Source organism: Poecilia latipinna, unplaced genomic scaffold (assembly GCF_001443285.1).
Source record: "Poecilia latipinna isolate Pla-1442-1.1 unplaced genomic scaffold, P_latipinna-1.0 Scaffold2218, whole genome shotgun sequence".
NCBI classification, from domain to species: Eukaryota; Metazoa; Chordata; class Actinopteri; order Cyprinodontiformes; family Poeciliidae; genus Poecilia; species Poecilia latipinna.
The window spans coordinates 60,414-87,035 of NW_015114834.1; the positions used below are offsets into that span (position 1 = coordinate 60,414).

Consider the following 26,622-nt stretch of genomic DNA (forward strand, 5'->3'; position numbering starts at 1 on the left):
GTCTATCTCTGGTCTATCTCTGGTCTATCTCTGGTCTATCTCTGATCCATCACTGGTCCATCACTGGTCTATCGCTGGTCTATCGCTAGTGTATTACTGGTCTTTCTCTGGTCTATTACTGATCTATCTCTGGTATATCTCTGTTCTAACTCTAGTCTATCTCTGGTTTATCTCTAGTCTATCTCTGGTTTATCTCTGGTTTATCACTGGGCCTATCCGCTCAAACATAAGTCAAGACCTTCAATCTACAGGCTGGTATTTACTGACTCCCCCACAGGGGGGAGATGTGGTCACATTCACAGTGAATGTGACCACATCTCCCCCTTGGGGATTCATTCATTCATTCATTCATTCATTCATTCATTCATATTGCTTTTTCAACCTCCCAAATAAGTCATCCTGAGAGGTGTGTGTGACCATGAAGAAAACTATTTCTGTTTGTAAAATGTTTTTAACAAGACTACTTTATAGAATTTCAAAAGGTCACAAAGAAAACATCTGACCACCTTTTCCTAGATACACAGTTCTCATATTATGAGTTTTAAATGGAATTTATTTCTCAGACTAAGTATTTATCAAGTGAAATAGGAGACATTTTGTTTGTTTGAAGCCGAGCTTCAGCAGTAAACTTAAAAGTTTTGGTAACACTTTATTTGAAGGGGGTTGAATAAGACTGTCATGACACTGTCATGAACATGAATAAGCCTTCATGAATATTTATGACTGTTGTCATAAAGCGTCATTCGGTAAATTATGACACTTTTAATACAAAGTTGACATTATTCAAAGTGTCTTTGTTATGACAACTTGACATTAACCAATAAATCATTACTGTTTAAACTTTACCTTTAATAACATAAAGTTACCTAATTTTTAAAGTGCAGTCAGTAATTATTTTATAACAAATTTATATCAGCAATGATTTCTTGGTTAATGTCAAGTTGTCATAACAAAGACATTTTGAATAATGTCAACTTTGTATTAAAAGTGTCATAATTTACCGAATGACGCTTTATGACAACAGTCATAAATATTCATGAAGGCTCATTCATGTTCATGACATGTGTTATGTCATGTTTATGACAGTGTCATGTCAGTCTTTTTCAACCCCCTTCAAATAAAGTGTTACCAAAGTTTTCTATAGTTGGAATATTTTAATGTTGAAGGCAGAATGTAAAAATTTCCTCCCTACACAGATTAAAAAGTCACCTATTTTTAAATGTGAAGGTAACAGTCTGAGAAATATCACTGAGGTATCATGGTAAAATAATCTATGGTATTAACAATACCATAGATTAACAACAAATGACTTCTGGAGATCGGCACCACCCCTCCACATTCCTTATTATGATTAAAAAAATGTAGAAATTACTTAGATGGATGAATTTTTTATTCATTAAGTGGATAATTTTTAAATGACAGTTTTCAGTGTTTTTCTTGTGTTATTCCTGTTTTACCTCTGCGTTCTTGTTTCCAGTATAAACCTGATCACAGGTGTTCTTGAAGAGGAGCAGCCCAACCCAATGGAGGGAATGACAGATGAGCAGAAGGAATACGAGGCCATGAAGCTGGTCAACATGTTTGACAGACTGTCAAGGTCACACACCGCTACTCTTCAGAACATTTGTATCTATCAGATAATCTCACTAGTCATATTATTAGGTACACCTTGCTCATGGGTGGTTCTACACAGTGGCTAACAGGTGCCAGTATTCCTGTTATGAAGACATAATGCTTAATCAGTTTCCTATGATAAAATGTGCTGGCACACAAACCATAATTCATTAGTCCAATCAATTAATTTTGGATCAGTTTCAAGCCACTTCTTACCTTCACAGTTTTACTTTAGCAATGAAGGTGCTGTACTTTTTAGCTTCAGCTAAAAAGTACATTTGATGAACAAGTTTAGGATTACAGTTTTCATCTGTTAGGTCAGAGGTCAGAAACCTGCAGCTCCAGAGCTACAAGTGGCTCTTTAGCTTTGTGGCTCACCTAATATATTAAACAAAGAAATATTGCCCTTTCTCTATTTATTTTTTTTTGTTTCATTCCTTTGTTTGTTTTGTGTCATCATCAGAAAACATTGATCCCACCTTTGGTCCATTCTAGACCTAATTTATCAGAGGGCTCCCTGGTAAACTGGGTCTAGAACAGGGGTGGGCAGTCCTGGTCCTGCAGGGCTGGTGTCCTGCAACTTTTAGATGTCTCTCTGGTCCAACACACTTGAATCCAACAGCTGAATCACCTCCTAAGTGCAGTCAAGTTCTCCAGAGTCCTGCTAATGACCTCATTATTTGACTCAGGTGTGTTGAAGTAGAGATGCAGCTAAAAGTTGTAGGAGACCGGCCCTCAAGGCCTGGAGTTGCCCACCCCTGGTCTAGAATGAACCAAATTCCTGCTTGGACCCTTTTGCCTTCAGAACTGCCTTAGTGGCATTGGCTGGCTTTAGATCTGTTTACTGTTGGAGTAGTGACCTCATCGTCATGTTCCAGAAACCAGCTTGAAGCGATTTGCGCTTTGACACATGGTGTGGTATCCTGTTTGAATTGGGCAACAGAGTAGGGTTCTCTGTGGTCATACAGGGATGGATATGGTCAGCAACACTACTCTGGTAGGCTGTGATGTTTATCAGCAATGCTCTTGGTACTAAGAGACTTAATATTCTTTTCCAAGAATAAATCCCCCACACCATTACACCACTACCACCAGGTTGAATTGTGAATACAGGGAGCGATGGATCCAGGCTTTTATGGGTTAGGGGAGGACATGTTTAGAAGAAGAGTGGCATTCTGCGCGGTCTTGTCCATCTTCTGCTTCTGGGTCTGATGTGCTCTGTGTTGTGCATACCCTGGTTGTAGCAAGTTGTTATTTGATCTCCTGTTATCTTTCTGTCATCTCTTCCCAATGACCAGATCAATAGTTTCTGAATCCGGAAACCAGCCTGTTAGGCACCAACAGCCGTGCCATGTTCAAAGTCACTTAAATTCACTTTCTTTCTCCATCTGATGATCACTTGGAACTTCAGAAAGCCATATTCACTTTGTCTAGATGGCTAGTAACCATGTAATTGGCTGAATCGCTCTTTGTATCAACAAACAATTAATCGTGTACTTAAAGTGGTGGGTGCATTTCTATGGAGCATTGTCCTGTTAATAGCCATAAACTATTTACACTAGAAAAGATAAATGAGAAAGTACACAAAACTGAGATACTGTCTTGAACAGCTGCCATTTTTGAACAGCTAACACATGTGCTAACACACATTAAAAGTGTGTTAGGTCTATGCTAACACACGTGTCTTGCTTTGTATAGGACCAATTTGATCCAGCCCATGCAGCTTAATTCAGATGGGAAGATGAGAGAGATGACCACGGAGGATCTGAATAAACTGGCCACCAATCCATTGTTCCAGTCACAAGAGCCAGCTGATCCAGACAGCGAGGATGAAACCTAGTTAACACACAAACATGACAGCAGGTTGAACCAGCTTTCAACCTTTGTGACAACACTGCAGAAAATGATGATATCATACAACGTTTACCATGCTGGTCCACTTAATTTGATTGGAAGACAGATAAAAACATTTGGCATTAATTTAGCAAACATAAGAATGCAGCATGGAGTGTACAGGAGGAAGTGACTGTACATCAGGATAATCCTGCTTCTGGAAAATGCTTTGATCTTGATGAAATCTCTTGTTCACAGAGAAGCATTTTACACAATGCAATTCTTTTTACCAGACAATGTATGATCTTACTTTTAGAGAAAATGTATTTAAAAAAAATGCCATTTAGTTTTTGATGTGAGAGTCAGCTTTATTTTTGAAATGGAATTGAATAAAAATAGGTGGATGTTATTTTTCATGACGCCCCATAAATGTTTTATTTTCAGAAGTGAAAGACCATTTACTGATGAATATGTTTCTGTGTTAGACTTTAATTGACATATTAAGATATGAATATAATCCAAGAAAATCTCTGTTTGCTTCTTTGTACTGTAGTTGAATTTTGGACTGTAAAGTACACTTAATGCATCTCAATAAACTCTCTGTCACTGGTATTTAGAAGCTGCTTGTTTTTCCCTTAAATGACCATTAGTTGTCTGAAAGTGAAACTGGGATACAAAGAAGACATGATGTTGGATTTATGAAGTATCCTCCAAGCTTAAGGTTGCCAGAACGACTATGGATGGAAATATACAGATCTTAGCCCAGAGCATAATGACTTTGTTTCATTCTTTCATTCTTTCTTTACACCAGTAATTAGAGATGTAACAGTACATATATTTTTTACCAAAATTACCCAGTACAACCCTGTTGGCTTGGTACAACAATATACCAAATGAGTACATTGTTGTCTTATACCTGAACACCTGCAGAATGTTTATGTTCAGAACCAACTTTAAACAGTGACACCAAAACAGAGAGGTGTTTTAATGATCACTAAACTCTGACATTTGGGAACATTGAGGCTCCTCATCCCGCTACAGCAGAGAAAGCAAGTGGACAAAAACAACTTTGTCAGGGTAGGGATTTTTCACCATCAGTATGCCACGTAGCTTGGTTTGCGCTATGCTGAACTACTCACCTTAAACAACCTCGAGCAGAAGTTCTTTAATGGCCACTTTTTATTTGTTTCTCTTGATTGAAGCAAACAGAAAATGTGCCAAACCATGATTATTTGTACAGTTACCCCTGTAATTAGAGATAATTTCTCCAGTGGTAATTCTTTAACTCTAAACTTTAGAAAAACAACCTCCACAGTTTTATTTATTTAAATATTTTATCTATGAATATATTCACACAAACATGCTTAGCTCAATATGGCTTATAAATGATAGTCCTTGGAGTGGATGTTGGGATCCATGTGAGTGTTTTTGTTTTGGTTTGTGAATATGTGGCGTCTCCTGACAGAGGATCTTCACATTCTTACCTTAATATTTAAATTTTGTTTCTGAGCCTGATTTCCACATGTGGGTCAGGAAGCTATTGGAGATCATGTCAGTGGTTTTACATAGTTTCCTCCCTTCTGTCACAGTGGTTTTACTCAAATCTCATACTTATTTTAAACTACTGTGTTTTCTGTCTCACTGGGTTGATAACCCAGAGCATGGGCCAACTTGCTCTGGTCATTAATTTGTCAGCCTATCTTATTATGTCCAGGAGCACTGTCACAAGAAATGCTACATGCCACCATTCCTAAAAGTCCCCTGGAACGTCCCCCAGAGCCTGACAATTAAGTTGTCCACTATTCTCACAGAATACTGAGTTAATCTCAAGCGAGATTTCAACAAAAAGTTAACTGTCTCTTTACCACCTCATTGTCCCCAAGATTGCACCATGCAGCTCCTTCCTGGTGCCCCTGGTTCTGTTGCTCTGGATTCCATCTTGCAACACTGTTCCACTGTGACAGGCTGCTGGAAACGAAACCAACATCATCAGAACCCCTCACCCGTTCTCATCTTCACTTCTCTCCAGATCACCATATTCACCATCAGCGGTGTGAGCAACCCATCTCCTTCCTCTGCTCACATAATTGTTATAATTCTGCATACCTGAATTAATCACTCACCTCTTCCCCCACACCGGTTTCGCTTGCCTGCTGCTGCTCCACAGTTCTAGGTTCAATATGAGCTATTTTCACTTACCTCATCCATGTGGCTGTAATTGTGGCTTGCATCAGGGTCAAACTGGGGAATCATGACTCTGGATAAACTAAAATAACACTATTTATGAAATAAATACCGTATTTTCTGGACTATAAGCCGCACCCCAAAGTGTTTTTAAAAAACAGTAAACATATACAATATAAGCCTCACATATCTCTGCTGCTCCAGGTTTTCCACAGCGATGCAGCAGCAGCAGCAGAGGGGCGGACACCCAACATTTGAGTCACAACAGGTCAATTGAATATCACATTTCTTACGGTTGAAAAAGAAAAAGTTGCCAAGTTTAGATTTAACTGAACTGATTACGGTAGTTTCCAAACGGTAACTGTAACAGTAAAAGTGCTGATCCTTCGTGTCTGCCACTAGCATATGCTAAATGAAAATGGGCGCCTTCTTCTTCTTCTTCTTTAGATTTCAACTTCAGCTTGCATCCATTATTATTGCACTACTGCCATCTATTGGATCCTAATATCTATTCCTCAAATTCTCATAATGATCCCAGTATTATTTTAAAAAACTGAAAAATCTTCATCCACTCAATGCTATTTAACTGAACAACAACATTCTTAAATTTCAATTCCCTACTAAAACCTAATTCCGTTTTAATGGGCGCTTTCTTCTTATATGTCCAATTTTGACTTCCAATGATTCACTTCCTGCTAAAGAGCCCCCTGGTGGTTGAAGAAAATCCACATATAAGCCCCACTGGGCTTCATCAGCAGCATGCAGCTTTATAAGACGCATGATTCAAAGCTTAGGAAGAAAGTAGCGGCTTATAGTCCAGAAAATATGGTATATGAAAAAAAAATCTAAATGCTCTCTGGTATTGTTCAGGGGGCCGGACCAAATGTGGAGGCGGGCCGGATCTGGCCTGCGGGCCATAGTTTGGGGACCACTGCTTTAGCTTCTCATTAGATTATTAGTAACAAAAAATGGCAGAAACACCACAATAATGGCAATAAAATGAAGTGGAACACATGTCAATACTTTTTATTATTATTTGATAAGTATAGGCATAGATTTACACTCTGTTCAAACTAATTTGACTTATGCAGTTTTGTAAATATTCTGTACGTGCAAGTTAAAGAGAACATAACAGTTCAGAAAAATCCCACGTCGTTCCTCACACGAACGACGTGTGTTGGTATGTGAGATACCAACACCACAATGTGGTGTTGGTATCTCACATAGCATCAGATGACACATAAAGACCTGGTGAACTACTGAGCTGGTGAAAAATCCCCCCTCATAAAATAATGACAATATGACTGGTGACAAAAATAAATCACAAATCTGACACCATTTATGTAAAAATGTGTTCCCATATAGGAACTGTACCAGGAACTTTCTTAGATTCTTTTGACTTTGAAGGAAATTACATAATGTAATCAACTTTTAACAACTGTTGCAAGCAATTTAATGCCTTCTCTTGAGACTGATGATTCAATCAAAAATTGATGGCACATATCAAACCTGGTCATCTCTACAACTAATTTGTTCCTTGTGCCTGACCTTTAATCAGTCTTTGTTCCTCATAAGTCATGTGTCTTCTGATGCCCTAAACTTGACCATCCTAATGTAATATTATGAATCATAAACATAGAGACTTGTATTGCTTACTTGTGGGTCTCTGAGGAGAGACGGTATTCAAGAATATCAACAGAAGGCAAAGGAGGACTTGAGGAGTTTCTAGCAGTGTCCCAATGATCACTATCAAACTTCGAGCATTTTTTTTTGTCCATTATGAATCTGTTGTGCAAGTGCTGGAGCATAATTGTATTAAGTTTTGAAATGCTCACATGTTTTAAAAATAGAGTTTTATTTGTTTAAAACAATATTTTATAAGTGTTTGCCTGAACTTAGCCTTTAGCTTTTTATGTATGGTTCTGCTGTGCAGACATAAGAAGCCCTACATTCGAAAAGGTAACTGTCTCAATGTCTTGTTTTAGAGCTAACAGCTAAATAAAAAAATAAATTTTAAAACAACTCCATTCTCTACATGTCTATGCGTTCTGTGTGAGCCTGTTGTGAGCATGTTCTTGTGAATTCATTTTTTGTTTTGGGGATCTTTGAATTTAACGATGCTGTTTTCCTCCAAGATGAAGATGAATGGTGAGCATTGCTCTTTTTGCGATATGAAATCTATTAAGAGAAAACCGAGAGACATTTCAAACCAATGTTTGATACTTCATGTAGAAAAGAGTTGCAACATTCCTTCATAGGCAAACTCTTGGTGACTTTAGGCAGTTAAACAGCACATTAGTCTTCAGCCGGAGCCACTATGGATAATGTCTGCCTTTCCCTTCACTCTTACATTGACTACAGCACCTGCTTTCTCAGCTTAAACTTAACATCAGCTGCAGGCTCATGCTCCAGCCACACTGTGTTGTGTTTTCAGTTCAACTCTGTGATTAGCATGCACACAGAGTGTAGGTTTGCATTTACAAAACACCAACTGAGTAATAAGGCTTCAGCTTAATGTACTCTGTCACTTTTACCTTTCCTCTTTGACTATTATGTTTAACAGAACCATGATTAAATAAGCTTATCAGGAATAAAGTGCTATTGAAGTCATAATCAAAACAATTATCTTACATTTTGCTCCTTTTAGTAAGAAAGTTTCTTTTTCACAACTAAAGCAATAAAACAGGTGAAAGTGAGATTTACTCTGCAACATGGTCTTGATGCAGAGTCTATACAACAAATACTAAAGAAGTCAAATGGCACATTAGAATAATAACACAAAGTCAAATAAACATATTTGTATCAAAAAGAAGTATGAACACAAACGTTCATTGTTCACTTCATCTTAGGACTGTTATTTGTTCAGAATATATTGGTAGTAAGCAATGTACATGAATAATTTCTGTTCTAATCAATGTGAAGTGAACTTGGAACTAATTCTCATGAAGGATGAATTTCCGCATGACTGTCAATGTTCAGGTCTGCTGACAAAGAGCTTTTATACAAACACAGAACTGTGAAACAGCAGGTGGAATGTAGCTATTCTGTGTTCAGAACATTCATTATTTTAAACTTTTCTTTCTCCAATTAATAGTTTTACAAGATTATTGTTAAACTTGCCCTCACTGTTTCTTAGTTCTTCATACAGGTTGTCGTATCAAAAATATATGTAGTTTATTTTTAGAAAGCTTTGTAGAAGTCTATTCCAAACTAAATGCTGGTTCAAAACATTGAGAAAAAAAAGCCTGAATCTCTAGTTTATTAACATTGTTGAGACTGGAGTTGTTTTAACATAGCAAAATAAGAGAAAATAAAAATAATAATAATGAAAAATAAATAAATAAAAACAGTAGCAATAGTTTGAAAACTATTCTTTGTTTCATCTGAGATAATAAGGAGTTATTTACTGCAGCCAATATTCTGATGGGTCATAATCATAATTCCCTGAACTATTCCATTGAAAAAAAATTTGCATAACAAAGGCAGTTCTTCAGCACTTTAGTTTTATGGGATTCCTGGTTAAATGCAGCTAGTACAGCAACCTGCTCATTTCCAGAAGATTAAAAACTAAAAGCAAACAAAATAATATAACCATCAAGTTCACCATAGGCATTGAAGCTTACTTTCAAATGTACAACAAGAAAGTGTGGGTAAAATGTGTAAATAAATATTTTTGACATATGCTGAAATGTTGAAACACAAATATGTTGAATGAGTCTTAACTCCGTAAAAATCCATATTTAATGTTGTTAAAGGTCAGGTGACATAAAACCCAACATGCTAGTGGTTAAAAACTAGTTTGATAACAACATAATAATAATAAAAAAAATATCTTATGTCAGGAGACAACCTGTCAGCAGCACCAACCCATTCAGTAGATACTCATTGGTGCATGCTAGCTAACTCCAGCTAACAGTTTGGCCTTTTGGTGAGAACAAGCAAAGACCGCACAAATCAAATCAGCATAAACTGGATTTCAATAACAGAAATGAACATAATCTATGTTAGATTCATCCCTCCAGCCAAAAACATGCAAGAAGTTTATTCACCCCACGAATTAACTTGCCCACTCTATGATGGGAAACACAATGATGCTGTTGAAAAACAAAAACAAAAGAGTAGGACATTCACATTACATGAGATTCCTACCTGCGTACTTCCTGACGTCAGTGATGTGACAGAGCTCTTCTAGGTCAGACTGTTGTGTGCATCAGTCAAACAGACAGGGCTCACTTCTGAGCTCTGCTGGCTCGGCCATCTTTGTGTGCTGTGGGGAAAGTGCCTCTCCTTTCCCTTGTGGGTTATTACCCTGATCCAATGCGACAAATCTGTTTTTCTGGGAGGACGGGCTTATGCGGGATATCTCTGTGGATTTAGAGCCAACTGGCAACGTGTTGTGGACTTTTTCTTGCAATGGTGAGGAAGCTGAGATTCTGGTTGGACTCTTTCTCTTAGATGCAAGGTTTACAGGTAACTTTTCCACTTTCCTGGGTAGTATGGGAGGTCTCTCTATCACAGTAAAAGTCTTGTCAGATGCACTGCATCTGGGTACTTCTACCTCTTGTGAAAGTAGCTGCTTGGTTGGAGGCACTGTATCTCCACAGCTTGCTTGTCCTCTCTCTGCCTCTTGTTCATCCATCTGACTCTTGACCTTCTTTTCATCATCTGGCTTGTTTGCTGTGGGGATGAACACCAGGCACACAGATGAAAACATTAAATGACTGATGAGAAGAAAAACAAACAAAAACGGCTCATCAACTGTACCATGTGCTTCATCTTCTTTGCAGGAGGGCAGATCCCAGCGGTTGCCCCGGAAACGGATGGGTGACTTCTGTAATACAGCCTTGAGTTCTAAAAGACATCAAAATTCAAAGTTAATTTTTGATGTAATTACCATGGAATGTAAAACAAGGATATAATATTTATGTTATGAAAACCATAACTCTACCTTGCGTCATGGTCAGTGCCTCCTCATGGACAGATACAGCTCTACGCTGTGGGAGGGGCTTCAAGTGTTGGCGTAGCTTAGGAAGACTCTCTGAAAAAACACAACAATAAAAACCATCCAAAAATGATCTTTCTCTCTGATATAGGAGTCAAAAGAATAAACGAAAGAGCTGGAGGTGAACCACCGAGCTCTCACAGGAGTCTTGGAAATAGCAGGTACAGTTTTCCCATGAGAAAATGAATAATCCACTCAACCACAATGGCTTTTATGTACAGTCACTGAGCAGGACTCCAGTACTGAAGAAAAAGCATATTGATGCTTGTTTAATATTTGCAGCAGAGCACTTGGATAACCAAATGAAATGCTAGAAGTATAAAGTATAAAGTTGAATTCTTTGGTTGCCGATGCACAGACCATGTTTGGGGGAATATTGAAAGAAAAATGAAAGGAGAAATGTAGATGGGCATCTATGTTAGGAATCTGAAGGTGAAACTAGTGTGAATTTCTAAGCAAGACAATTGGCCCAAACATGCAGCCATTATAAACAAAATAAAACTGACAAATTTCTGTTGGTATGTTCAGTACTGATTCTCTTTGTTCCTCCAATTCAGCACCCGTAATTTCATTTGTGGACTATTACGCTTTGATTTTCCTGCATGTGTGAATTGCTTGAGTTGTTTCAATATTTGATGTGACTAGTATATCATCAGTAACATAAGTAATATGTTTACCATAAAAAAAAAAACTTTGATATTTTGAAACTTTATTTTATACTCTGTGTGTATTTAAGCATACCCTCAGTGACAGATTGTACTTTCTCGTTGCGATCTGATGCGCTGTCTTCTCTGTGAGATTTTGGGGCTGAAGAATGAAGTTCCTTCCTTGGAGACAGGGGGGGGATTTCACCCTGCACACCGTCCCTGCTGCCATTCTAGAAATGAGGGTCAGAATAAGTGGACTGTAATACAATTAGACAACAGTTTGAAGGAGAATAAAACAATTTAAATCATTTTTTTATGTTCAAAAAATATCAATAATAATATTGATAAAATTTAATGGGACTTGTACATGTACACAATACAGGCCTAACAGGCAGGTGGGGTCACTATTGTTTAAACATGTTTACAAGATTGAGAAAACACTGAGACCAGTTGTGTGAACTTGTTGTCTTGTTTGAACTTGTACAATGTAAGAACAATGAAAAATGGTTAGTTTTTTTAGTTAGTTCTAGTTGTTTATTCCTGTCATTTCTGCTGCCTTGTATCAGGACCCTCTCTCAACTCTCTCTGCTACTTGCCTCCCATTTGCATATACATCCTTATCTTCTGCTTCCCATGTTCCTTGTCAAATTTCATGTTAGCCCCCGAGTTCTGCATCACTCATTCATTTTGTGTTACTAATTATTACATTTGTACACAGTAAATGTTCACAAACCAGAAACAACCACAACAGCTTGGCACCTGCTCCTCACCTTGCCACCAGCTTAGGTACTTGACCACATTCTGGTTTGAGATGGCATCCCATTCCTTAACCAGCCAGAAAGGAATGAGAGAGGTTATCTACAGGTCAGGTCTACAGTTAGCCTTTCTACTCCCATATTCTAATAAAGCCTGGTCCATGGGAAAGAGTTCTGACATCTTGGAGTGAGAGTGATTACCATTGGTTGCAGGATCTCATCTTGAGTACATTCCAGATTGTCTCCAAATAGCACAAGCCTTGTTTTTTTCATTGAAGGAGATATTATCTCAAACCATGATAGTAATAGAACCAAAAGCTGTTTTGCTGTTTGGCATTCTTAATCCCATTGATGGTCCACACTTCCAGACCACTTGTCAATTACACCAGGTTCCAGTCCCTCCCTCTGTCTCAGTCATTGTGTATTAGGCAAGACATTTCACCCACCCTGCCTGCTTGTCGCTGGCACCGGTGCATGGTAGCCTCACCTCTGTCAGACTGCCTCAGGATAGTTGTAGCTACTGTCCAGTAGCTTGCCACCATCAGTGTGTGTCTGAATGGGTGCATGTAGTGTGAAGCTCTTTGTGGTCCTCTGGACTTGATAAAGAGCTACACAAGTACAGACCATTTTATCATTTATTGTATATCTATTCTATGTGCTAACAAACAATTTCTGTCTAATTTAGAATCTGTTTGACAACAGAAATATTTTTTTCTATAATTGTAAAAACAATATCAGTCAACGTCCGTACAAACTTGTATTTCCCTTTTCATTAAGTGATAAAACAAATGCTAACTCAGTCACATCACTGTGCATCTGCCTTATATAGTAATGCTGCTTTTGGTAAATAAGGCTAGAGAACATGTGAAACTTTGACCCAGCCTTACACATAGTTATACGAATGCTACTCAGATGTTGCAGCAATGAGACAATGACATTACTTAATGTCCTGTGATGTTCTGCAGACTCTCTGTCACTTCCCCTGTGTCACTTACTCCCTCTCTTTCTCTTTTTCTCTCTCTCTCTCCCCTCACATCTGCAACCCATTAACTCATCAACCTAGGTCTTTTGTGAGGATCTTGAATCTTGATTGAATTGATTGAATATAGGTTTCCATTTGTTCTATTTTTGTAATGATAAGAATTGTCCGTTCTGATTGGTGCGTTACCTGCTCTGTTTCCATTGGCCTGCCATCATGTCTGTGGGCTGTAAGGTGGACCTGCTCTGTTGAGCTGGTGAAGGCAGGAGCAGAGGAGGGGCGAGCAGCTGGGATGGGTGGGGGGAGTTTGGCTGCTAAGGAAGGTTTGGGGGGCAGAGGACCCATGATGCACTCAGGAAGGGCAGGCTTTGGGTAAAGCAGTTCTGGTCGGTTGGAGTCTTGCACTCTCAGAGGATGTCCGGACTCAGCTATAAACAAAAGTTGAAAGTGAAATGATACAGAATCACTGAATGTATAAATGTTTAGCAGCCATTGTGACTGCTAAAGGACAGCAGTAAACCTGCTCAGGATTTTTACCCTGACTCTCCAGCGCAACAAAAAGTCTCCAAACAGAATGAAACTGATTAGACTCTGGCATTTGTACCTCTTGAAGTGGACATTATTCTGGACTTGATGTCTTTGGGAGGTAGTTCTGGTTTGTTTAGGATAGCACCTTAGGGACAGAAACAGAAGACAATGCAACATATGACAAGGTCATCTAAACTAGTGTTTTTCAACCTTTTCTGAGCCAAGGTACATTGTTTTAATTGAAAAAAATCACAAGGCACACCATCAACCAGAAATGTAAACAAAGATACTCTGTAGCCACCTATATTACATATATAGTCATTCTTATCAAAGTGTCTTGAATAGGAATCAAATAAACACAAAAATGTATTTTTATCATATTTTACATTTCTTATTTCAAATTGCACTTAACATGTCCACTTCAAAAATACACCTGAACACCTGAACAGCCACAACACTGTCGTGTGTGATGCATGAATGTAGTAACATTCATGCATCAAACTATCTTGTTTTAATATAAAATGCTCTGTACTTACTGCCATCTAGTGATAATAAAATTACATGATTACTCCGCTAGTCACTACTACAGCAAAGACACTCAAAGATGGCATTATTTGCAGATAATTAATTCGTTTTCAAAAAATCTTTTAAGATCAATTACCGTATTTTCCGGACTATGAGCGCACCATACTATAAACTGTACCTTCAAATTTTTTGAACCCCCCCGGAAACTTACCACGGGCTTTGGGGAGAGGCGGAGGCACAGCGACTGTTTACAAACAGGACTACAGATGTAAGCAGTGTTTTCTACAGACATCATTCCCCAGCTTTGAGTTTACGTCTTTTGAGATGAGACACGTAAACCCAGTTTTCTGTGCTGTCGTTTACCGCCCCCCCAAATATAATAAGGATTTTATAAGCGACTTTTCAGATTTTTTATCTGGGATTTTAACTAATTACGAACATGTTTTTATTGTTGGAGACTTCAATATACACGTGTGCTGTCCTAATAAGCCTCTGGTAAAGGACTTTTTAAGCCTTCTGGACTCTTTTAACCTGGTACAGGCCGTATCCGGCCCTACACATGAACATGGACACACACTGGACCTGGTTATTTCCTGTGGTCTGCCTGTGACTAACCTGGAAATCTGTGACTCTGTTCTCGGATCACCTGCCTGTTTTATTCAGTGTCAGTTTGACACCTACTGCTGTTAAAACTCGTGCTGCTGCTCGGCACTGTCGGATTATTAACCCTTCCACTGCCACTCAGTCCTCTACTGCTTTTCTTCAGCTCTGTGGATCATCTGACTCCCTCTACTCTGATACAGAAGAGCTCTGGTCCTGGTTCTATTCTTCCTCCCAAACCATCCTGGACTCGGTTGCTCCATTAAAAACCAGGCAGCCAAAGATTAAACCTGAGCCTTGGTTTAATGACAGAACTCGTGCTGTCAGGAAGGAATGTCGCCGTGTTGAACGCAGGTGGAAAAAGGATAAATTGCAGGTTACTTTTCAAATTTTAAAAGACTGTTGGCGTCTCTACCAGAGCACAGTTAAAGAGGCAAAAAGGGAATATTTGGCAAATATCATTTTCTCAAACAGCCATAACCCACGTGTTTTATTTAACACCACTGACTCTGTGCTTAATATTCCACAGAATGCCTGTTGGGAAGCTTCTCATGACATGTGTGATAGTTTTCTGTGTTTCTTCCTTGAAAAGGTTGGTAGTACCAGGGCTCTTATCACAGCTTCCTGACTCTGACCCCTCTGTTTGGGTCCCTTGCTCGGCTGCTTTCACTCAGTTTGAGCCTGTGACTGTCTCACTTTTAGAGGACGTGGTTGGCCGTATTAAGCCATCAGGTTCCCCCCGGGATGCTGTGCCTCCACAATTTTTTAAAGATATTTTATCTAGCATAGGGCAGCCTGTTCGTGCAATTATAAATAGCAGTCTGTTCTCAGGTGTGGTCCCTGCTAGTTTTAAACATGCAGTTGTCCAGACACTGCTTAAAAAACCTGGCCTTGATCCTACTGTTCTGGCTAATTATCGGCCTATTTCGAAGCTGCCTTTTCTTTCTAAGGTTTTAGAAAAAACTGTGTACTGTCAGCTGACAGTTTTTAGATGAGAATGGCATTCTGGAGGTTTTTCAGTCAGGTTTTAAAACTCTTCATAGCACAGAATCTGCTTTAATAAGAGTTTTTAATGACATCCTTCTTGCATGTGATTCTGGTAATTATGTTGTTCTGATTTTACTTGACCTAACTGCTGCCTTTGATACAGTAAACCACGACATTTTAATATCACGATTACAGCATATTGTAGGTATTGGTGGCAATGTTCTTAAATGGTTCAGGTCCTACCTGGAGGACAGAACATTTTCAGTGAATATTAGAGATTCTGAATCATCTGCTGCTTCAATGCCTTATGGTGTCCCGCAGGGCTCAATTCTGGGCCCACTGCTTTTCTTTATTTATTTACTGCCTCTGGGTTCTATCCTCAGGAAACATGGGATTTAATTTCATCGTTATGCTGACGATTGCCAGATTTATTTGCCCCTGAAGCAGAAGGATGTCCATTCCATCAAACATCTCTTGGCATGTCTAGGTGATATTAAAGCTTGGTTGGCCTTGAACTTTTTAAACTTTAATGAAAAGAAAACAGAGGTGATGGTGTTTGGACCCAGTGGCTCCTGTGAGTCCTCTGCTGACCTGGAACCCTTGGAGGTATATTTTAAACCTGTTATTACAGATCTTGGTTTTAAGGTGGACAGTGATTGGTCGGCCAAATCAGAGCCGTGGTTAAGTCCAGCTTTTATCATTTAAGGCGATTGGCATCAGTGAAATCTTTTCTTTCCAGGCAGCATTTTGAAACAGTGATCCACGCTTTTATTTCAACTCGATTGGATTACTGTAACTCACTTTATCTGGGAGTCAGTCAGTCGCTGCTCTCACGTCTGCAGCTGGTTCAGAATGCTGCTGCACGACTGTTGACAGGAACTCGAAAGAGGGAACACGTGACCCCTGTCCTGGCCTCACTTCACTGGCTGCCTGTATATTTTAGGATTCATTTTAAAATTCTTATGTTTGTTTTTAAATCACTACATAATCTTGCCCCGGCTTACCTCTCTGAGCTTCTTCACCCTTACATACCCTATTGGTCTCTCAGGTCCGCAGATCAGCTGCTCTTGGAGGTACCGAGACCAAGAAGGAAGCTCAGAGGGGACAGGGCTCTCTCTGTCATGGGCCCCAAATTATGGAACAACTTGCCTTTGCAGGTCAGAGAAGCCCCTTCACCGTCCACTTTTAAAGCTCGTCTTAAAACCCATCTATTTTACTTGGCTTTCAACTCTAGCGGGATCCAGTTTTAAATTGTATGTTTTTGTTTTTAAACTGTAAGTTTTTATTTTATGTTTTTTTTAATTGTTATGTTGTGTTTTGATGTACAGCACTTTGTATCAGCTGTGGTTGTTTTAAAGTGCTTTATAAATAAAGTTGGTATGGTATGGTATCAGCCGCACCGGGCTACAGGCCGCTGGTATCTCTGCCGCTCTCGGTTTCCCATAAGGACCCAGCAGAGGGCAGCAGAGGGCTGCGTCCTAATAGCTGCTGGATATATTAAGGACGCAGTTCTCCGTCTCCAAATCCGGTTTTGTTCACGCCGAGTTTACTTCCAATGATTCACTTCCTGCTAAAGAGCCCCCTGGTGGTTGAAGAAAAATCCACAGAAAAGCCGCATGTTCAAAGTGTAGGAAAAAAGTAGCAGCTTATAGTCCGGAAAATACCGTAGGTGAAATTGGATAATTTCCACAGCACACCTGACGATCACTCACGGTACACTAGTGTGCCGCGGCACAGTGGTTGAAAAACACTGATCTAAACATGACATTGAGAAACAATTCATCTAACCTAAATCTGTAGCTTCTAAGTTACTATCATTCAGTGTTAGCCCACAAGCCACTATATATAATGCTTATGTTGCTTATAAATAAAATCACTCTATTCACAGTCAGACAGCAATAAAGAAGGGTGAACAAATTAAAATAGTACATGAGGCTATTTCAATTTATCTGCTCACAGAAGCTGAAGCTGTCCAGTTTCATCCATGTTGAAAGTAGTGGGATAAGACCTGAAACTTTACACTGTGGAAAGTAAACTAGGTGTACTGACGCACAGTCACAGCTAAAACATGAAACACAGAAGACCCTTAGGATAGATAAAGCAGAGTAATGTGTTAGAATAGCCTAGTCAAAGTCAAGTTCGACATCCAATTCTGAATATGAGGGAAAATTACTGTTCATTAACACTCTCCATCTAAAATTCCCAAACTATTTTGCTATAAGAGACCTGGTCTGAAATAGTGCCGGAGTCAGAGTATCCGATCATTTCGATCAAATAAATAAATAAATAAATAAAATGTTACGGTTCCACTGAAACCCAGCTCGATGTAAACAGGCCTAAATGTCCAATACTGGTAAGAAATGCAGTAAAAGAAAGGTAGCTCAACAAGTAATGACTCCGAAGGGCAGTTTAGTCGGGAGCTCATAGCCAAAGAGAAATCATCTAGATACTATTGTAAACATGCAAAAAGCAGGCAGTGAATTTTTGAAGTGACATTTTTTCTTAAAATATAAATATGTAAAAATACTTTTTTTTCTTTTAACAAAACTGATGCTCCATTTAAATACTTTTATCTTCTGACTATGATTTTCCATCAGAAATGGAATCTGCCAGTAATGTGTAAACTTACCTTCAGAGGTGGCTTTTCTCAGCTCCTCGTCTTTATTCTGTAACAGACACATTAAACAACATCATTTTAACACTAGGACTACTCTACAGAACATTCTCATCAGAACCCTGCAATCTGTAAGATACTAAATTAGGAAAAAGTCTGCTTCTCTCACTGTACAACTGCAGGAGCTGATGAAGGAGCCCTGCTTTTCCACTGTGCACAATTTTAGATGGAGAGTGTTAATTAGCTTAAAGAACTGAACATTCTTTCAAGGCCATGTGAACCAGAAATTTTAATCAAGAAATCTGTGGGTACTCTTCGGGGGTCAAAAATAATCACAGGAACAGTGTAATGAGTGTTTCTTTATAACTTGTGGAACTGACAGCTCTTCTCAACATTTAAATGACAACTTCAGGCCAAATAAACACAAGCATCATGCAAATAAAGTTGTTATAGTCTGACATATAACTGGAAGCTTGAAATAAGAATAACCATTTAATTTAAGCTAAATTAAGGTTTGGGAAAATGTGCATAAAAGAAAAAAAAAAAAAAAACGTGCCAGAGGTTGTGTCCACACTAGGGGTGTGCCATATTGCCTTGTTTATGGTAATACCGGTGACTTTTTTGACCCTGGTGAAAAAATTTATATTGCGATATCAAATGATGATGCCATTTAATCGAGCCTTACCTGTGCAATAACCAAGAGCCCAGACCCTCTGTATGAAGCAAATAGTGTATGACAAAGGGCTGGTTTTTACCAGGCTAGTCCTTCCCTTATTGTAGATATCAACAAGATTCAGTCCAGTTCAGACTGTGGACCAGATAACCAGCTGACTAACTTCTTCTTTGTTTTAATGCAATATTAATTTTTTCACCAGTGTCAAAAAATCTAATGGTATTCCCGTAAATAAGATGATATGGCATACTCCTAGTCTACACACACACGCACACACACACACACACACACACACACACACACACACACACACACACACACACACACACACACACACACACACACACACACACACACTCCTACCCTGTCTACCTGGCACATCTTGGTTTCAGCAGGTGGAGTTTTGGACACTCCCATTCTGTGCAGCATCACCTGAAGCCTCTGTTCAAAGCCAGGTGCACCATCAGATGCATGTTTCTGAAAAGCGGAGAGCACAAATATGTTCATATAAATGTTATTGCACAAAAGCATCACATGCACCAAACCGGCAACACACTGCAGAGGTGCTTAAAATGTAGCATCTGACTTAAGTAGATTCACTGCGTAAAGCCAACACATGTTTAGATGTTCTTGCACTTCTTATTTGCTGCACATCATTGAGATCCCCTCTAGCTCTGCAGTATAAAGTAGAGTAGAACGTAGGGTTAACATTGGAGAAAAATGAAGTAATTGAGAATGTGAAAAGAAAGCTAATTATCATCAAGCCTAGTTTGGTTTTAAGAAATCTAAATGAAGTACAGTCAAGCCAAGTTTAACTAATCCTTGCCAAGTGCATGCTCACCTCCCTTGGTAGACCACATGGTTGATCACAGATTCCCTGATGCTAACAGTGAGCTTCTTACCTCACTTTATTGCACTTAAGTTAAATAATAGTGGAAGTTTCTGGAGCCTTGCAACCCTAATGAGTATGAAACTGTTTACAAGCCAGATTTAATCTGCCACGTGGAACTGAACACAACTAAAACATCTTGGACATGCACACACTAACAGGCTCCTGGCTGCAGTATTGCTGCAGCAATAAAATAGATAAATTCATGAAAAATATTCATTGATGTCCAAGTTAAAGGGTGAAATTCCACTTCAACATCATTTTCACTGATTTAAATTACCCTTGTTTTTTTTTTTTTTTTAACCAGTGTTGTGCGTCTGTTATAATGTGAACCATCATCTTTGTACTCCAATAAATATTCATGACATTGGTGACCTTAGTGTATTGTCAGACTGACCTTATTGGGTGTATTATCCTTGTCATCTGGCTCTATTCCTGTCAGCAGTATGAGACTCTGGCTCTTGTTTTCTCTCAGTCTTTTGGTCACCTTGTGTCTCCTCTCCACATATGATGGAGCTTCTGGCTCAGGTGGTGTTGTAATGACTGCAGGAGTGGTGCTGAGGTGTGGTAGTACAGGAACTGCTGCTTGCTCCGGTTCAGAAAGCACAAAGGTGGTGAGTTTGGGGTTTGTTGTTATGGTGGGGTAGAAAGGAGTCATCTCACTGGATTGTGTTGTGCTTAATGACTCAGGGGGGGTTACCGTTTCCCTCACAACGTCTGCAAGATAGCGACCGGGGGCGGCAGTTCCTTCTGTAGTAGTGGCATCATTATAAATGTTAGCATCCTCCTCTGTCTCCTTCTCTCTTTCCTTCTCCCTCTCCTTGTCTCTGTCCCTGTCTTTGGCCTCTCGGAGGGGTCGAATGAGATCTGCAATGGAGGTCCTTTTGACCTTGACCCCTTCAGCTCCATGTCCTCCATCTCCACTGCCTGTCTTGGCAGCTCGGCCTGCTCGAGCCCTCTTGAAGGCGAAGAAGTCACCAAACTTTTTCTTTATATTTTTTGTAGGAATTGTGGTGGTGGAGGAACAAGTTGTGGATGGGAAGGTGGTAGATGAGGAAAGGGAGTGAACATTAATGGATGGAAGGGAGGTATCAGTAGATGTGGCAGAGGGAGAGATGATGGGAGTGGTGGTAGATGGAGTGATGTCAGACAGAGTGGAAAAAGGGGTGGAACTTGGCACTGTGGGAAGGATTTGGGCAGGGTTTGACTCCTCCCATCGGCCTTTTCTGCAGTGGGGAGACAGCAGAAAGAGCAACAGAAGAAAGGAGACACTCAGTACTACAACTACTGGTTCAAGAACCAAGTAACATGCTCTACTCCGGTTCACAAAACTAATACTCATGCAAATGGCAGACAAAGCAAAATCAACTCTCAGAGATCAGAATGTTTTGTCTCAGGAGAAGGAAGACTTGTAGTGTGTCACGTCTAGAAGCCACACAGCAGATTGGCCATTTGGACCAATTAGTTATTGCTCTTGGTATCACATGTAAGAAGTTTAAATTTACCTGCTTTCTTGAATAAAACCAACTGTGCATGACTACAGCATGTACACATTAGCTGTGAGCACTGCCATATCATGATTTCATGATGCATGAAATCATGACACTACATTTAGTAAGTTTTAAAAAACTAGAATCCTTTAACACAGGGACATTCACATCACAAACATCAAATGTGATCAATGACTGAAATCAATGACAAACTCCTCTGAGAGGAGATTAGAGGGTAGTGACCAGGGGTTAGGGGATGACAGGAGGACAATGGAGGACATTCAGATCAACAGAAGGGGAGCTAATCAACAAGCAGCCACCTGTCTTATGTTCACTTCAAACATCCTTCCGGGTCATGACAATAATATCCACATTCAGAAACCCTAAATATCCCACTGAGGAACTTGCTTAGCCATTTTGGAATGAACCATGCAAACATCATTATCACAGTTGGAGCATCAACTAGAAATGATCAACTAATTGACTGCATTCACACTTAAAAACTACAGATAAGTCCGATATATGTTATACTGAATAATGAGTATGACTCCTTTATATCAAAGTCAAAGTCACATATTTATTGAATTTAGGGTGGTTGCAACTTTTGACCCACATTCCACAAAAGAACAATTTAAAACAACCCATATGTTTTTCTTGTAGATAAGTACATCCTTTGTTGTCTTTCTTGCCCTTTGTCAAAAGTCTTGGACAGACTATATGTGCAGTTGCACTTACACTCTCCTACTGCCCATGCCAAGAAACCGATGCCCCTTGTGGCAACATGAGTTTAAAGTCCTCAATAGGAGACAGTTCTAGTGCAAGTTAATTTGAGTCTGGGCAAAAATTTGCCCAAAGAGGCAAATAACCTATCTGCATGAAATAAAAATTCACCTTGTCTCTACATAGTGTTCTAGAATGAAACAAAAATGGTAAGTAAAGCCACAAAGTTATCAAAACAGTATTTATGTCACAGCAAAAACTCTGCAATAGTTAACTCTGCAACTAACTACTAATAACTAATAACTCTGCAACTCTGCAAACTGCACTCCTGAAATAAAGTGCCCCTCCTTTGTGTTTAATGCAGAGTTTCAGAGTTGGGAAAGTACCTGAACATAGAGAGGCATTGCTTGTATCCATTATTGTCATATACAACAAATATAAATATGTCATTATGCTTTCTTATACAATGTTAATGAAGGAATTCTACAGAGTTGCTTTTAAAATGCAATCATGCAAATACACAAAGTTTGATATTGTAAACAAATGCAACTGAGTTTAAAAAAAGGGGGCTCATTAGTTCTAAAATGCATCAGAATGCTTAAACTGAAAACAATTCAGATAGTTTGGTCCATGTGCTAAAAACCTGAGCAAGTAGCTAATAGGTAAAGATTGGAAAGTCAACATTTCTCCCACTTCACCAACAACTTCTGTTTAGAGCTCTATCACTGTCTCTCAACTCAGTCACCCACCATGATTAATAGTTTCAAAGTAACAAGATGTGGAAAAATACATGTCAAAAATAGGACATTCCCATTAAATGTTCAGGTCTTCAAAAAAAATCATATATCAATATCTATTCTACTTTTATTTATCTCTGAGGAAGAAAGTGATTAATTACAGGTGCACATTAAAACAAATCTTGTATTACTCACTAAAAAAAGATTACTACGAAAATGTGTCTCTCTAAACTGAGAAGTTAGGACACCCTGCACTCTAAATTGCTCGTCTTTCCCCTTTTTGCTTAAGACAACCATCTACCAGTCTCTCATACACTGCATACATAATTGCTGCGCAAGTTTTAGTTTTGACCATATCATCATTTTTATGCACATTCTCCAACTCCAAGCTGTATAAACTCGAATGCTTACTGGATGTAACCATATTAGCTGATGTGTATTTGTTTAATGAGGGAGGGGCCTACAGAAATAAACTTCCTGTATGAAGGTGTGCATAATTATGAGGCAACTTTTTTTCTTCTTGCTATGCCACTTGTTTTAGAATTTAACACTTCTTTTGTAACACACTGTTGCTTTAACTGATATAGTAACATTGTGTGTTTTCTGCTGTTGTATAATAACTCACAATGCACAGTCAGGAATGATTTTCTTGGCGAAAAACTCTTCCACTCCCTCATCCACTCTGCCCATTGCCTCATTATCTTCCTTCTTTTCCTCGGACACTGGTTCCTGTGAAGAAAAAACATCATATAAACAGCGGCAAAAATCTGTGTGGTCAGTATTGAAGTACCATTCTAAAGATTAAATCAGTGACCAGCCTCCTAGCATTTAGTTCTAGTCACAATGTCTGATGTGATTCCCATTATATAGTTTGTGGTAATAAACCGCCTACTTGCATTTCTGAATGTTTACATCTCAATATGTCATTGGTACATTTAGTTCTGTGTCACACTTATTGCTAAACATACGCTTAGTGTTTGAATGCATAAGATACAGAGAAATACATTCTTACTGCTTTGTATTTCTACCAGGACTTAGCCTGATATGTGAGCACAACATTGTTTTTTTTTAACTTGATCACAATTAATTTGCTTATAATTGCATTCCCAACTTTGGAGGGAAATGTAATGCAGCAAAGATTTCTGGAACAGTGTATTTTAAATATGCCATTTACTAGGCAGTAGCCAAGAGTAACAGCTGTGCTTTAACTGGGGGTGTTGTAGAGCTCTGTGATGTCCCCACCACAGGCCACTAAAAACACTCAAGTAAATTAAGTGACTAAAATATATACCAGTGTTTGAATGATCAAAATGCTACTATTTGTCATGTTTTCAGGTTCACAAAGTTCTAAGATTTGGGGGTATTTCCATTTTTCTTTATTGTCTAATGAAATGACTTTGCTTCTGTTTTGTTTCATGCCTCCTGTCTGACAGCCACCTGTCTCTCTGCGCCTCATGCCAACATGCGTTTTGGTCACACCACTGCGGCTCTGCATTTCATTGTCTCTCACACATATAATCCCATGAATAAATTTGATAACCTATGAGATATCTATATATAAATTTAAGAATACTTATTATCAATATTATCAACTTCGAGAAATGCAAGTGATGACTGAGCTTCTCACCCTATCACTAAGGGAGATCCCAGACACCCTACAGAGAAAACTCATTTTGGTAGCTTGCATCCATGACTTTTGGTCAAGGATTCTGTTGATCATGATGACCCAAAGCTCATGACCATAGATGAGGGTAGAAAGGGTAGGAACGTAGATTGACCCGTAAATTAAGAGCTTCGCTTTTTGACTCAGTTCTCTCCTTCAAACGACAGACCGGTACAGTGCCCACTTCATTACAGACGCTGCACCAATTCGCCTGTCAATCTCCCGCTCCATTTTTCCCTCATTCCTGAATAAGATCACGACATACTTAAACTCCTCCTCTTGGGGCAGGACATCCTCCTCGACCCAGAGAAGGCCCTCTACCCTTATCCAGCTCAAGATCATGGCCTCAGCTTTGTAGGCACAGATCCTCGTCCCAGCTGCTTCACACTTAGCTGCAGTCCGTTTCAGTCAGAGCTGTAGATCACGACCCGATGAAGCCAGTAGGACCACATCATCCACAAAAAGAAGAGACGCAATCCTAAGGCCACCAAAACCAATCCTCTCAACAATTTAGCTGCGCCTAGAAATTATATCCATAAAACTAATGAACAGAATTGGTGACTAAGGGCACCCCATACCTGGCCACCGAGGAGCTCTTTAACCACCTCAGTGACCTCATCGCCAGAGATTGGAGTACTCGATCCAGAGTCCCCAGGCTCCGCTTCTCAATGGAAGGCATGTTGGTGGGATTGAGGAGGTCTTGGAAGTATTCTGCCCACTGGCCCACAACATCCCAAGTAAAAGGTCAGCAGCACACCATCCTCACAATAAACAGTGTTGGTGATCTACTGCTTCCCCCTCCTGAGATGCCGGATAGTGGACCAGAGTTCCCCTAAGCTGTGTGGAAGTCTTTCTCCATGGTCTCTCTGAACTCCTCCCATGCACAAGTTTCTGCCTCAACAACTACCCGAGCCGCATGCTATTTGGACTGCCAGTACCCATCAAATGCTTCCCACTCCTACTTGGTGCCTCTCACCAGGGGCAACTCCAGAGTAAAAGAGTGCCCAACCCCTCTCAAGGAGACCGTTTCCAAAATTAGAGCCATGCATTGAAGTGAGACCGACAATTTCTAGCTTGAACCTTTCAACCTCACACACCAGCTCAGACTCTTTCCCCACCAGAGAGGTGACATTCTATGACCCAGCAGCCAGAGCTTCTTTAGCCAAAGATCGGATTGCCAAGGTTCCCGCCTTCAGTTGCGACCCAGGGAGTGGTCATTGCATCTGATCTGATTCAAATAGTAAACTTATCCCTGTCATCAGGTGTTTTCCCCCCAGGCTTTAAAACCAGCAGTTATCAAACCAGTGATAAAAAAAAGAGCAATCTGGACAAATCACTACTGCACAACTACAGGCCGATCTCTACCCTCCCATTTATCAGAAAAATTACTGAAAAAGCTGTTTGACAGACAAATAGTTTCTAAATAATCGACAACCGCTTTGACATCTTCCAATCAGGTTTCTATGATTACTACAGTACGGAGACTGCCCTCAAAGCGTTCAATGACATTCACATAAATACAGACTGTGAAAGCATCACAGTTTTGGTTCTGTTGGAACTTAGTGTAGGTTTTAACACTGTTGACTATAACATTATTAAAGCAACTGGAGAGCTGGGTTGGACTTTTAGGTCCGGTACCCCACTGGTTCAAATCTTACGTAAAGAAAAGGATTTCAGTAAGTAACTTCTCATCGGTACAGAAAGGAGTCATATTTGGAATACCAAATATGACTAAGGGCAATGGTAGGACCCCTCCTATTTAATATCAACATGATCCCATTAGCTCAGGCCATAACAAGTAATAAAATTAGCTATTATATCTTAGCAGAGGATACACAGCTCTACATCACGATGTCTTCAGGCAGGGCCGGCCCAAGGCATAAGCAAACTAAGCAGCCGCTTAGGGCTCCAGGGCTACTAAGGGGCCCCCTCAGTAGAGTTGATTTATTATTATTATTATTATTATTATTAGTAATAATTTCTGTCATTATAATATCAAAAACACACAATTTCACTATGAACTGATTTGTTTTTACAATAATATATATTTGATAATGTATGTAGACATCATTATTTTATGGATAAAAAGAAAAAGGAAAATTGCTCTTGGGGGACCCTGGTGGCCGCGGCAGGTACCGCACGCTTCGCCAGTAACATGAGCTGCCGAGCAATGTGCAGAGCG

The 26,622-nt window shown here is 39.5% G+C and overlaps 2 protein-coding genes across 6 annotated transcripts in view; one reads left to right on the plus strand and one right to left on the minus strand.

Moving 5' to 3' along the window:
• The window catches only part of ric8a (RIC8 guanine nucleotide exchange factor A), a 34,980-nt gene extending 30,921 nt beyond the window's left edge, over positions 1–4,059 (plus strand). The window contains exons 14-15 of the mRNA XM_015018013.1: positions 1,478–1,597; positions 3,313–4,059. Coding sequence (XP_014873499.1) covers positions 1,478–1,597; positions 3,313–3,454 — 262 coding nt within the window. The 3' untranslated portion in view covers positions 3,455–4,059. The remainder of the gene's footprint in view (positions 1–1,477; positions 1,598–3,312) is intronic.
• The window catches only part of LOC106936804 (flocculation protein FLO11-like), a 28,954-nt gene extending 5,156 nt beyond the window's left edge, over positions 1–23,798 (minus strand). The window contains exons 1-11 of one of the 5 annotated variants that reach the window (XR_001422226.1): positions 23,403–23,579; positions 20,228–21,056; positions 19,305–19,418; positions 18,284–18,320; positions 13,619–13,687; positions 13,204–13,442; positions 11,375–11,510; positions 10,580–10,669; positions 10,396–10,482; positions 9,781–10,308; positions 3,364–3,450 (exon numbers count right to left, since the gene is read on the minus strand). Coding sequence is in view for 2 of the 5 variants with exons in the window: in XM_015018011.1 (XP_014873497.1) it covers positions 9,842–10,308; positions 10,396–10,482; positions 10,580–10,669; positions 11,375–11,510; positions 13,204–13,442; positions 13,619–13,687; positions 18,284–18,320; positions 19,305–19,418; positions 20,228–21,056; positions 23,403–23,467 (2,133 nt within the window). In the remaining 3 variants the exon portion in view is untranslated. Of the gene's footprint in view, positions 1–3,363; positions 3,451–3,837; positions 5,413–9,552; positions 10,309–10,395; positions 10,483–10,579; positions 10,670–11,374; positions 11,511–13,203; positions 13,443–13,618; positions 13,688–18,283; positions 18,321–19,304; positions 19,419–20,227; positions 21,057–23,402 lie in introns of those variants that run through there. The other 4 variants (XR_001422228.1, XR_001422227.1, XM_015018012.1 and 1 more) reach the window with 4 other exon arrangements.
• Between the last annotated feature and the right edge of the window lie 2,824 nt (positions 23,799–26,622).